Below are 14494 nucleotides of genomic sequence, written 5' to 3'. Positions count from 1 at the left end.
GCCAACAGTGTGATGTAGCTGCAAAAAAAGCAAATGCTATTTTGGGCTGCATTAATAGAAGTATAGCTTCCAAATCACGTGAAGTACTGTTTCCCCTCTGTTCAGCACTACTTAGGCCTCATCTTGAGTATTGCGTCCAGTTCTGGGCTCCACACTTTAAGAAGGACGCAGACAAGCTGGAGCGTGTTCAGAGGAAGGCAACGAGGATGGTCAGGGGTCTGGAAACAAAGCCTTATGAGGAGAGACTGAAAGAACTGGACATGTTTAGCCTTTAGAAGAGAAGGCTGAGGGGAGAGATGACAGAACTCTTCAAACACTTGAAAAGTTGTCACACAGAGGAGGGCCAGGATCTCTTCTCGATCCTCCCAGAGTGCAGGACATGGAACAATGGGCTCAAAATAAAGGAAGCCAGATTCCGGCTGGACATCAGGAAAAACTTCCTGACTGTAAGAGCAGTACGACAATGGAACCAATTACCATGTTGCCCTTTTTCTCAGAACTGTACTGGCTGCCAGTATGTTCGTGAGTCAGGTTCAAGGTGATGTTATTAACATATACATCCCTTAACAACTTGGGATCACGTTCCCTGAGGGGAACGCCTTCTACCCCATCAATTTGTCTGTTCATTGAGATTTACAGATCAAGGCCTCCTGATTGGTCTGTCACCTGCATATATACATCTGATGGCATCTGGGGGTTGCCATTTGGTCGTGGTGTCCTGCCTTTGATATTCTCTCCCCGCTACAGAATGACAGATGCCAGCACTGATGGTGATTTTAATGCCTAGCCTAGTTAGACTATAGTTAGATTATTGTGAATTTTATTTCTGTTTTAATTGCTGTTTTAATTAATGTTGTACACCACCCTGGAATTTATAATAAAGGGGGGTTATAGAATGTATTTAAACCATCATCATTGTTTCTTTAGTGGTGATTTTGAAGAAAAATAGCCCCAGGAAGGAAGAAAGAAAGAAAGAAATATCATATCAGGCTCTTTTTCCAAACCAAACTGTTGAGTCATTTGACTCCAGACTAGATTTTAAGGATATCATACACAAGACACATGTCAAGATGAATGCAGACAGACACAATTTAAGCTCTTCACATCAAAGCCGACATGTGCTTTTAGGTTAAATGGGGTGTAATCCTGACTGACAGTCCCAAGAGAAGTGGTGTCTGTGTATTTTTGTCCAAGAATAACAGACAGGAACAATTAATCTCCAACAGATTACTTCATCTATAAATCAGATAGTATATACAGTCTGTTTGCTTTCTTTACTCCCATTTACTATTTCTAAAGTGTCACTTGCCATAAGTCATTCTCATAAGTATGAGGGGGTTGCCATCTTGATTAATCCATTAACGATAACAGAAAATCTGAAGAGATGACAGTGGTAGTTCCTTTGAAATATAAGGTTTTAAGCACCAGTGCTCTGATCCAGAAAAAGGTGATCCACATACAGAAGCAGGCTTCTGCATGTATCTGAATGCACATCCAAATCCAGATGTTGCCTATCAAAACTGTGTTGCCTTCAAAGGGATGCACGACTGCATGTGCATCGTCATCTGAGTGTGCTTCTGAATGCACACATTAACAGTACTAGACAACATCCCCGTTCCAGTTTGCATCTGATATATGCTCACACAGAAGCCAGCTTCTCTGCATGGAATGTCATCTCTGGATCATCCCACATGTGCTACATGAAGGGATTTTGTGACTGAACTGGGTTAATAACAAGCTTTCTGAAAGTTTGGTCAATCTTGTATGTTATGTATTAAGGTGAAGCTAAGTTAAATGCTCTTATGTCCTATGGAAATGAGCCTTATAAGGCCATGTAGGTAAAACCAATGGATTCCCTTTGTATCTGTCATGGCTCACCTCCACCTCCTTCCCCTACTGGCCTAGCTGACATTTGCACATGGACTGATATATAAGCACATGGGGGCAAAAACCCCTGCAATCCCGACTCCTGATTTGGCAGGCTTGCATGAATGCACATATGAGTTATATATTATGACTAATGAATACAGACAAGCTAGGCCTGGAAGCAAAGCAGGTGACCACTGCTCTATTTCTCCAATATATGTCAGTATTATCCACTTTTCCTGATGTGTACGAAGGCCTCAGATATACACACTTTAGGAGAGTGGATTTGCAGTATGGGGCAGCTATTTAGTACCATGATATTGGTACCCCCTTCAGACCTGTGTTCTTAGTGGTGGACTTAAAATTTAGGGGGAAGTGTGTTTGTGAAAACTAGGGTGACCATATGAAAAGGAGGACAGGGCTCTTGCATCTTTAACAGTAATGTAGGAAAGGGAATTTCAGCAGGTGTCAATTGAAGTGGGTGAATTTCCCTCTTCACAACAGTTAAAGCTACACTAGCTATAGTAGAGTGGCCAGATACAAAAGAGGGCAGGGCTTCTGCAGCTTTAACTGTTGTGATGAAGAGGGAATTTCACCCTCTTCAATTGACACCTTCTGAAATTCCCTTTTCTACATTACTGTTAAAGATACAAGAGCCCTGTCCTCCTTTTCATATGGTCACCCTATGAAAACCCACTAGATAAGTAGTTACATTCTGCTGAGACTTTAACACATCTTCCTGCCTGGAGCTTATCATATGCCTGCCTGTGTAGTGGCTTCCCTTTTGCAGCTTTGAAATGAAGGGCATTTGTTTTATTTCAGAAGCAAACCACTTAGTTTCATGGATGAGTGAAGGAACCACCATGCAGTGGGCTGCAGATTACACCCATTATACATCTGTAAAAAAGAGCAAAGGGAACCGTCATAGACTTTATTCAGCAGAGAGATAAACTATTGAACTCTCTACATCAAGATGTAGGAATGGCCACTAGCTTAAATGGATTTCAAAGGGATTTTACAAATTCATGGAGGATAAGGCTATGGCTATCCATCACCAGTCGTGATATAATACCCCCAGTGTCAGGGTAGTGTGTCTCAGGTTTTTCCTAGACCATGGGTTAGCCCGGGGTGACTCCGGCCCTGGGATAACAGGCACCACTTTTGGCCCTGTATGCAGCGCGAGACCGTGAGTGTGTAGCCCATTCCACCGCTTTTCCCGGCTACTGCAATTACTCACGAGTAGCCGGGAAAAGCGGCGGATGTGGCCATCACGGCAGGGTGGGGAGATTGGGGAGAATTTTTTTTTTAAAAAAAAAAATACCTAAGCGCACAAGCGTTCGTGCGCATCCGGCCCTTTAATTGAGAACAAAAAGGCGGACGCGATGGGGCTTTCCTTTAGCCCATCGCATCTGACATGTGGATTGGAGCGAGAGCCCGCAGTAGCTGCACCACGGGCTCGCCCCTCCTCCCGCACGGATTACCAGGTAGATCTAGCAAAGACCTCAGTATCAGTTGCTGGAAAACATGAGTAAGAGGGTGCTACTGAGTTCATGTCCTACTTGTGGGCTGCCTGTAGGCATCTGGTTTGCCAGTGTGAGAGAGAAGATGCTGTGCTAGAAAGGCGTTTGGTCTAAGCCAGCAGGGTGGTTCTTATGTTCTTACTAGCAATGTGCAGTAAGAACATAAGAACAGTGTGTATAAGCTTTGGAACCAGGTTATACAGATAATCTTCAGTTCCATTTATTATCAACTGCCTCAGAACCCTTTACAGTGGAATCCTACATACATGTCTACTCAGAAGAACTAAGCCCCATTGAGTTCAGTGGGACTTATTCCCAGGGGTATTGGATTGCACCCTCAGTGTTACTTTTTAGTTATCCAGATATATTCTTAGGAAACTGGATACAGAAATGGTTTCAAACAATAACAGCTGCAACTGAAATAGGAAAGATTTGGAGATTGTGATATGTTGGGAAATAGTCAAGTGAATTGAAGGAATAAACCTTGTAAGATTCACAGAAGGCAGATGAATCAATAGCAATTTTCTATTACAGCTAATCTGTATTATGGAAAAAATGACTGTATAAATAGTATAGAACTATTACTTTTTTCTTGAAGATTGATGTCTACGTATTAAATTATGTTGGATAATTCATTACCAGATATTAGCTTCAATTTATTCTTTCCCCTTTGACTGCATGGTTATTATAATATTATATGATAAAATATAGACAAAATTGTAAAAAGGATGTCAGCATTGGATTTGTACATCAGATCTGGGATTTGAATCGGTGCTGATTCAAATAGATTTAGGAGAAGTCCAAATAAAAGCAGGACTCCTCCAAAACACACTGAATTGGAATAGGAACCCTTCAAAAGATTCATCTGTAATTTGGAGAAACACAGAGAGTGTTTCTGCACAAATTGACACATTTCTTCACAATCTCTCTATATAAGGAAAGTATCCGTGTGGGGAGAGGAGGGGGTGGAGTTTTGTGACTGACAGCTCAACACAATGAATGGTTTTAATAGGGCTCTCCAATCACAGTGCTTTGGGGGGAGGGATATTAAAAGAATATATCACAGGATTGTTCCTGTGCTCAGTGTGTTTTGCTAGTTCTCTCTCCCAAGAGCAAGAATGTTAGAAGAATTTCAGACGAGTCAGTGGAACCTGTGAGTGTGTAGCCTTGGGTGCTTGCTTGGAAAATGCTGGATGTTTAAGACCTTCTGCTTTTGCCACTATGGCCACAGCTAGACCTAAGGTTTATCCTGGGATCATCCAGGGTTCGCCCATAGACGATCCAGGGATAAACCTTAGGTCTAGCTATGGCCTATATGCTCAGCATCAGGGGTAAGCAGCTGCAGGAGGTCTAGGAGCCATTTTTTTCCTACCCAAATACATACACACACACACACACCACATACACTGCAGGCTGCACTGTTTCCAGTTTGCCACCAAAATTCTCTCTCCCTCTCTCTATTTATATATATGAAACAAAACAAATGTTCTGCAGCAGTAAAGGATTAAATTTATCTTGTTTAAAAGTGACCATTTTACTGGTAGTGGCTATGAGGTGCCATTTTGTTTCTTTTTAAAAAATTAAAGTTTGGGGCTGTGATGGAGGCAGTGGGGGGGGCATTCCTGCTTTATATCCATCCCCCGGTGTCCTCCTGCACATGCTATGATTTTGGTGCCAAGTGAGCAGCAAAGAAACCAAAAAGAAAAAGACTTGAATTTCCATTCATCATTACTCCCAGCCTCTGCACCTCTCCTTCTGAAATTTTGCAGGTTTCTTGCCCCTCTTTGGTGTGTGCCATTTTCATAGAAATGGACCAAACAAGCACCCATGGGGATGGAAATGGGAAGCAATCTATGCCTCCTCCCGCCTTAAAAATGGGAAGGCTCTCCTTCCACAAAAGCTGCTGCACATATTATTCGGCCATTGAATAATAGCAACCACACTGCTCCAGGGAGCTCAGAAATTAACAAGACAAATCTGCAGGTCACTGGACAAAAGGACCTGAACAGCCAAAGGCAGTCAGTCCTGGAGCAAGCCCATATTTCCATAACCATCATGTTGCCTTCTATTTTATTCATGGGATTTGAGAGGAATGGTGCAGTCTAATGCTGCAGACAGCCATCCTTCCTAAGATTTAGCTTTCCTTTTGAACTCTGATTCATTGCTGACTAAGCTTTAAAAAAAAAAAGGATCATAAATTACAGATGTCAACGAAGCAAGACAGTGACAGCAAGAGCCTTTTTTAACCATGATCTAAAGCCTGGAATACTTTAACCAGAATAACTTGAACATTCAGCTTGTTTAGTGGCTAACCAGGGCACACAGGACACCAAAGGAAAATGAATGTACATGTGCAGGTCTTTCCATCCCTTTATTTTGAAAAGCACTTAAAGACACTTTAAAAGGAATGGTAATTGCTTTATATAATTCCTAACATAGGGTGAAGACAGGCAGACAGTCTAAAGCAGGATTGCAGAACCTTAGGCCAAAGCCATCCCCTTGGGGGTCCAGACTGGCCCTCTGGGGTTCCCACAAAGCCACACCCTCTTCCCCAGGACCCACCCCCTTTTCATGGCATTTGTGCAGTTTTTTTCCCCATGCTAAAAGCTTGAAATCCCTCTCCTAAGGCTTAGTTACCGGCAGTGAGACAAGTTAAAATATGCTGGTGTTCTCTGTGCTGGACACACCCCTTTTGCCCTTGGCTCCGCCCACCATTGGAATGTGCCCCCCCCCCAGAGCTTCTCCAAAATGGCATTTCGCCCTTGAGCTGCAACAGATTGTGCACTTCTGTTCTAAAGTGTGGTGGAAGCTGGTGTGTGTGTGTGGTGAGTTGTTTTTTATTTGTTTGTTTGTTTTTGCATACATTCCACAGCATTTGATTTCAAGCAAAGAATGTGTGCTTAACACCAGTATTACCATGCTTAGGCCTTAGCTAGACCTAAGGTTTGTCCCAGGGTCGTCCCGGGGTCGTCCATGACTGCTCCCGGGATATCCTGTGTGTCATTTACATGAACACGGATGACCCCGGGATGATCCCAGGATAAACCTTAAGCTAAGGCTAAGAAAGAGGGTGGAATACGTTCCAATTGTGATGGCAGGAGTGCTGAACTGAAAATGCTGCCCCATTGCCACTGCCCCATTCATGGGCTGTGAAAGTGGGGGTGATGTTCTTTTGATTTCTTCTTCTTCCTCTTCCTCAAAAGATAGCTTGGCCACCAACCCTATCTCTGGAATTATTCTGTGTCACACGTCTTCCCTGTACGTCTTCCCAACTCCTGCACATTCCTGGTAGCATCTTGAGTGGGGGGCAGGGAATACACAACTGTATATCTCTACCCACTCTTTATTTCATTGGCTCCCATTTGCAGGAAGCAAGGAAGTTCTGGATGTGATGCCACATCCAATACCACATTTTTACTGAATGTTACCAGAGGTGATGCAGCAGCCACATATACCACAGAACATCAAATTAGGCCATAGGTTGATGCAGTATTTACATTCCAATTATTACCATATACAACATATAAAACTAAGATCCACACTCACCCTTGATAAATATTTGCGTGTGTGTGTGGTCATTTTGAGGCCAAGCATAGGAAAACCACGCAGTCAGGACATTGTATTAAGATCCCAATTGAAGGCTGGGAGACACCGAAAAGAAATGCAATCTTGGTTGTTTTGTCTCCTGGAAAAGCGATGTGACCTTGGACAGACAGTAGTTTATCACATAGTCCAGGTGTCTCGGAGAAAAGGGAGCACATCTAAACAGAAAACATCTAACACCTTTATCTGTAGCTCAACCATAGCAGGATTTCTGAATGTGAAGAAATTCTCACAACTGCACATTCTGTATTTTTTATGATGTACCTGATTTGAAGGTGCGCAGTGTTTTTAACTTTACATTTCATGGGTGCCACTTTGAATACTTTTTTACAGACACACATACACACACACACAAATACACACACTCCCTCACTCTCCAGGGCTGTATTAATAGCAGCTAAGTTGTGTGTTCATATTTGGATTTTCTTGTATTTGCATGAAAGAGCGTTCAATTCACACTCCTCCTTCCACCCAATGTATGTTTAGTCACATAGTGGTAATATGTTTACATGCATGTTGCAGATTTGTGATAGAATGAGAGTAGAGTGGGTGCAGGGCCTGCTGCTGTAGATGGATTTGGCCACCACCGCCCAAACTGTGAAGAAGGTATTTTGAAAAGTCCCTCTAAAAGCAAATGATCAGCCTAAGATGAGCCCTGAATTTTAGCAAATACATTGTTTAAAAATACCTGATATAGTGTTAGATGAATGGCTATATTCTTGTTGAAACAGGTTTCCTGCATTAGAGGCTGGGGAGAAGTTATTAAGAAAGAAAATGTTGTGTTTAGAAACACTATTGCCCCGCTCGTGCTCTTCGCTCCTCTGATGCCATGTTTCTCGCCTGCCCAAGGGCCTCTACTTCCCTTGCTCGGCTCCGTCCATTTTCTTCTGCTGCCCCTTACGCCTGGAACGCTCTTCCAGAACATTTGAGAACTACAAGTTCAATCGCAGCTTTTAAAGCTCAACTAAAAACTTTTCTTTTTCCTAAAGCTTTTAAAACTTGATGTTGTGCAGACTTTCTACTGTTAGTTTTACCCTACCCTGTGCCTGCTTACCCTACCCTGTGCCTGTTTGCATTCTCTTCCCCTCCTTATTGTTTTACTATGATTTTATTAGATTGTAAGCCTATGCGGCAGAGTCTTGCTATTTACTGTTTAACTCTGTACAGCACCATGTACATTGATGGTGCTATATAAATAAATAATAATAATAATAATAATGTATGAGACTCTATTTTAGAGTGACCAGATACAGAAGAGGGTAGGGCTCTTGCAGCTTTAACTGCAGCTTTAACTGTTGTGATGAAGAGGGAATTTCACCGGGTGCTGCATGCATACAAGTGACACTTGCTGAATTTCCTTTTTCTATACAACTGTTAAAGGTACAGGAGCCCTGCCCTCTTTTGTATCTGGTCACTCTAAAATAGAGACTCATACATGTTTCTAAACACAACATTTTCTTTCTTAATAACCTCTCCTCAGCCTCTAATGCAGGAAACCTGTTTCAACAAGAATATAACCATTCCTTTTCATATGGTCACCGTACCCAACCCTAGATCTATGTTGCCCTCACCTCACAGAGCCACTTTGGAGGTCTTTTGTTGGAAAGGTGTCATAAAAATACCAATCAAAGTAAATAAATATATAATATACTGTAGTTATAAAAAGCAGTTTTGAGAAGTCAAGGAAGTATTAAGTATCGTTTCTGGTTGTGTGGTTAGGCAGTTTGCATAACCTAACTAAGACCATACTTCCTTCATAATGAGGGAGAATCTCTGTGAATATCTTTAGAATATTAATACTAAGCAAAATATGTTAATGCACTGGTGCAGTATTGCAATATTTCATTTTAAATGAATTGTGTTTTGAAAGTGCAAAATAATGTGCAAACAAAAGGTCTAAGCTGCCAACACATTGTATGTTGCAGTGGTGTCGTGGTGGCCAATGTGTGAAGTATGGTGATGAAGGGCCCAAGCCAACCCATGGGCATTGGTCAGAGTGGTCCAGGTGGTCAGCATGTTCCAGAACCTGTGGAGGTGGCATATCTCATCGAGAACGAAACTGTACTAATCCAAGGTGACTCAGAATGTCTTTTCCAAGCCTAAATGCCCTGGACGAAAGGGTGGGCAACCTGTGGTTCTGCAGATGTTTTGGCCTACAACTCCCATCATCCCTCACCACTGGCTGTGCTGACTAGGGCAGATGGGAGCAGTAAGCCAAAACATCTGGAAGGCCACAAGTAGTCCATTCATGAGCTATATGTTGCCAAAAACAGGCATAATTGTCCTTGTATTGTGTTATAGTTAATGTCTTGTATCAGCAACTAAGGGCAAAATAGCATGCTTCACAAAAGATATGCACTGGATGCATCTCCTTGCTTATTATTATGTATTATTAATCACACTTATATACTGCCACATAGCCGAAGTTCTCTGTGCAGTTTACAAAGATTAAAACACTGAACATTAAAAACCTATATACAAAATTTAAAACCATAAAAAGCATAAAAATAGATTAGATATTATCCATTTAAAACAACTCTTCTGGGTCAGTTAAAAGCTCTACATATGCTGTTAAATGCCTGGGAGAAGAGAAAAGTCTTGACCTGGCGCCGAAAAGATAACAATGTTGGCGCCAGGCGAGCCTCATCGGGGAGATCATTCCACAATTCCATATAACAAACATTGAAAGTCGCAACACTCAGTTACCCACTTTTGAGAGCAAGTGTGATACGTTTCTGCATGGCACAGTAGTGGAGCACATTCATAACATTCTAGTTTCAGTCCAGTCTAGTTTAACTTTGCCAATTAAAAGGATCACAAGTCGCAAGGTTGGGAAAGTCATCTGAGACCATTTAAAGGCACTCCCCTTTGGATTAGACAACACTGGGTTACAGGGCCAGCCCTACCATTAGGCAGCCTCTTCAGGTGGCAGATGCTGGGTGGCAGCAGTGGCAGCTCCTTGGCTGTTCCTCCTGAGTTCCCCAGCCATTCCCATCTCTTGGAGGGCAGAGCTGTATGCCACACAGCCTGTCCTGCATTCTCTGTATTAGCCTGCTATTGTTGAAGTAAGATTCAACCGCAGCTGGACCTTTTATGTTGAATGGAGGGGAGCACCATCTTGTCCTTTGCCTCAGGCAGTAAAATATCTTGGGTTGTTGCCACTGGGCTAGGTAGTTTGACAACTTTATATGTTCAATGACAGGCGCAAGAGTGTCAAATTTAGATATGGGACATCCAAGTTAACAGCGTCCATTACATAGCAGTCTGTCCGTTTGAACTCCTTGGAGGAAGGGCATGGTACAGATATACAAATGAACAAATAATATTTTGAATGTTTGAGGGAATGAAATTCCCCGCATACATGAGATTTCAGTGAACTCTTGACCAATTCTGCAAAGTGTCTTTGTTTAAGAAGAAAAAAAGAACATTTTATATATCCCACCCTTTCTCTGGGGAGAATAATGGACTCATCGCTTTATCTTCACAGCAACTCTGTGAGGTGGCTTAAGCTGAGAGATAGTGACTGGCCTAAGGTCACTCAGTAAGTGAACCTGGGCTTCCTGTGACCTGTGCCCAACATTCTAACCATTGCATCACACTGGGCATGATTTGTTATTGCTCAACAAACATTTCACTCAGATGTATTTAGAATACTTTCCGGCTTTTCTTTGTGCAAATCAACAGCAGTGTTGCTCATCATGAAAATGCACTCTATGGAAGACACATTTAATAATTTCATTAGCATTCAAAGGAAACTCTGAAATAGTGATTCCGTTACATGATATCTTATAAACCCTTTAAAGTGTAATGGTCAGGTTCAACTTCTTATTTTCTGGAACCATGGAAAATCTAGAGAGAAACACCTGTGCTGCTTTTGATTGACCAATTATGATAAGCACATATGTTTATTATTGAACACACAAAAGTATATGGCCATATCCAAAGTGCAACTTACTTGACTTTTAGGGATATAAATGTAATACACACACACACACACACACACACACACACACACATATACATACTTGAAATAGAGTCCTGAAAAAGTAGAATGGACTATACTCCTTCCAGTTGCAGATGGAGGATGCAATTTTGCTGTTACCCCACATAAAACATTCCCCACAACTTGAATATAAGCACGTCAAGGACAAATTTGGTAGCCTAGCCAGCTCTGTGGAGTCTTGGGAGGATTTGTTTTATTCTGCTTTTACTTAGCTGTGTACTCACTCAGCTGAGTATACCTTGAGTGGTGCAGGCCATTCCACCCACCTCAAGATTTGACTACCACTTTCTGCTGAATGTGTAGACCAGGCCTTAGACATGATGGAAGAGGTGGTTTTGAAAAGGGTGATCTAGTGCTCAAGAATGTCTGTAAGGAAGCTGGCAGGCCTTGCCTATATCCTCCAACTGATTGCCCTATTAGATTAGAAAAGGAATTTTCTCAATGTCACTTAACCAGTTTCACCAACACAAAGTATCGTACATGTGAAGTAATAGCAGCAGCTGGAGGATGTCTACTCACTAGGGGGTAAATGTAGAATATAATATGGTATGCATAATTGCAGTTCCCCAAGCTTATCATTTGACCTTCCCTTGGCACAAAGAAGAATATTTTAAGAGCCTTAATACACTCTCCACCAAGTCATGAAGCATATTTAGCTCTGGAATATACACATCCTTAAACTTTATTAACATAGTTATGGAGCCTTTCCATGTTGACCTTAGCTCTGACACAGGCAATATTTTTAATCTTTAATTTGTTTTTGGTTTGATCTTGTTTACAGTCTGTTTCTTGAAATATAATGCCTTTCTATGTAATCAGCAAGTGTGATTAAACAGATGCAGGGTGCATAAAAATGTCTGCAAGTTAGGCAACACCAGAATTTTCTAGGAACCACATAGGGGGAGGGATCCTGTTCTCATAAGAATATAACAGCCATGCTAGATCAGACCAAGGCCACAGCTAGACCTGAGGTTTATCCTGGGATCCTCCAGGGTTCGCCCTTGCCTGAGCACTGGATCCCCTGTGTGTCACCTAGATGAACACTTTTGACCCCTGGACGATCCAGGGATAAACCTTAGGTCTAGCTATGTCCTAAGAGTCCATCTAGTCCATCATTCTATTCACCCATTGGCCATCCAGGAGTCCACAATCAAACCACAAACAGGTCATGAGGGCAAGAGCACCCTCCTGCCCATGTTCCCCAGCAAATGGTATCCATCAGCATACTGCCTCTGATACCGGAGATGACATTTAGCCATCAGGACCAATAGCCATTGATAGCCTTATCCTTCATGAATTTGTCCAACTCTCTTTTAAAGCCATCCAAATTGGTGGCCATGGCTACATCTTGTGGTAGCGAATTCCGTAGTTTAACTGTGTGCTGTGTGAAGAAAGACTTTCTTTTATCTGTCCTCAATCTCCCAGCAAACAACTTCATGGAATGACCCCAAGTTCTAGTATTATGAGAGAGAGAAATGTCTCCCTATCCATTTTCACTACACCATACATAATTTTGTACACCTCTATCAAGTCTTCCCTTATTCACCTTCTTTCAAAGTCCCAGATGTTGTAACCATTCCTCATAGGAAAGCTCCTCCAGCCGTTTGATCATTTTAGTTTCCCTTTTCCAACTCTACAATATCCTTATTTGGGTCCGGCGACCAAAACTACAGAGTTTTCTAAGGCCACAGCTAGACCTAAGGTTTATCCTGGGATCCTCCAGGGTTCGCCCCTGCCTGAGCACTGGATCCCCTGTGTGTCACCTAGATGAACAGGTTTGACCCCTGGACGATCCAAGGATAAACCTTAGCTATGGCCTAAGTGTGTTTTTTCTCGTTGGTGCATACTGGTCTGTGGTGCTAACCCACCTTCACCGCTGCTTGACAGCACTGTAAGGGAGATGATGGAGCTAGATGAGTTGGGGAAGGAATGACTTTGTCTCTGTCTATATGATGCTGCTTTGCAACTGCTTCCCCCAAAACCCCGCAGCATCACTGCTGCAGAGCGGGAATGCTAAATCTAGATGGCAGGAGGGAACTGTCCTGCTTGTCAAGCCTGCCCAAAGCCCTGCGTTCCCGGGCTTACCCTGCACTGGGAACCACCCCCCAGGAATGCCCCCAAACTGAAGCCACCACTGACAGATGGGAGAAACAACATGGTGGCATTGGAGCAGATGGATACGATGCAGTAAAAGCACAAAATGAAACAGCACCGTTTCGAAGGTAAAACCTCGATGTGCCTGCGAGTTGGTGGCTGTGTCATTTAAACAACAGAGCACCACTACAGAGTTAATAGAGAGTAGATGCACCCCCCTAAAGAGACAAAGGGAATGAGGACCAAACTAGAGATATAGTCTATTTTATGTCTTTCCACTTTGACATAATTAACTTTGTCTTTGCATTTTTTTAAAAAAATGCAAATGGAAGGTACTTGGTGGAGGCTGATAATTATTGGGATTGGAGTAAAAGGGGAGGATTTTAACCCTTTCCTCCCCTTCTGCAATCTTCTCAAACACTGCTCCTTCAAAGCTGTTATTTGCATTGATGGGAAATCCTCCAATGGTGTTTTCCTCCCAATGCAAATAGCAGCTTTGGGGGAGCAGATTTCATCTAGACCACAGCAGAGGAGGAAAGGGTTAAACCTCCCTGTTTTCAATGCTCCTGATAAAGTCCCCCACCTCCACCCCCCTACATTTTTTTTAAAAAAGTTTACATTAAATACAAAGATGTATTTAATGTCAGTGCTAGTTTGGTCCTAAGAGGAGGCAGCAGACAGGTCCTATAAATGGTAGCATACTTAGGAGGGTAAGAAACTGGTTGCCTACCCTCTTCAGCCGCCCAGATATTAGTCAACATACCTAATTTATTTTTTAGCTGTCAGTGGCAACTGGACGTCTGGATTTTTGCACCCCTGTAGAATTTATTCATTCTCAAGTGAAATAATTGCCATATTATGACCACTTCTGTTGCATATTTCTTTGCTGGTGCCCACCCCATCCCATCCAACGCTATACAGTGCTTTGGTTGGTGGTTCTGGGGACCAGAACATTTGCTTATTCGGGTGTCTGCCAACCACTTACCCTTCGTGACTAATAATATCTAGCAGGAGGAGATTGACCACATGGATCTAGGAGATAATGAATGCCTACATAGAATCATAGAATAGCAGAGTTGGAAGGGGCCTACAAGGCCATCAAGTCCAACCCCCTGCTCAATGCAGGAATCCACCCTAAAGCATCCCTGACAGATGCTTGTCCAGCTGCCTCTTGAAGGCCTCTAGTGTGGGAGAGCCCACCACCTCCCTAGGTAACTGTTTCTTGTGGGATAGAGCAGTCCCAGCCAGCTTGAAGGAGGCAATTGTGGGGCTACATCATAAAGAAACCCTCCCTGCCTCCAGAGGATGTTAATAACTATAAAACAGTTGTGAATATCCCATTCGTAGAAAAGGTGCTCAAGCAGGTGGTAGCCATGCAACTTCAGGCAGCCATGGATGAGGCTGATTA

The 14494-nt window shown here is 42.6% G+C and overlaps 1 protein-coding gene across 1 annotated transcript in view; it reads left to right on the top strand.

Annotated features, from left to right (window-relative positions):
* The window catches only part of ADAMTS16 (ADAM metallopeptidase with thrombospondin type 1 motif 16), a 104013-nt gene that overhangs the window by 47884 nt on the left and 41635 nt on the right, over nucleotides 1–14494 (top strand). The window contains exon 12 of the mRNA XM_063130001.1: nucleotides 8915–9063. Within this exon, the coding sequence (XP_062986071.1) occupies nucleotides 8915–9063 (149 nt within the window). The remainder of the gene's footprint in view (nucleotides 1–8914; nucleotides 9064–14494) is intronic.

This window comes from Elgaria multicarinata, chromosome 7 (assembly GCF_023053635.1).
Source record: "Elgaria multicarinata webbii isolate HBS135686 ecotype San Diego chromosome 7, rElgMul1.1.pri, whole genome shotgun sequence".
In the NCBI taxonomy this organism is placed as follows: Eukaryota; Metazoa; Chordata; class Lepidosauria; order Squamata; family Anguidae; genus Elgaria; species Elgaria multicarinata.
This window is presented reverse-complemented; position numbering and strand designations above follow the sequence as displayed.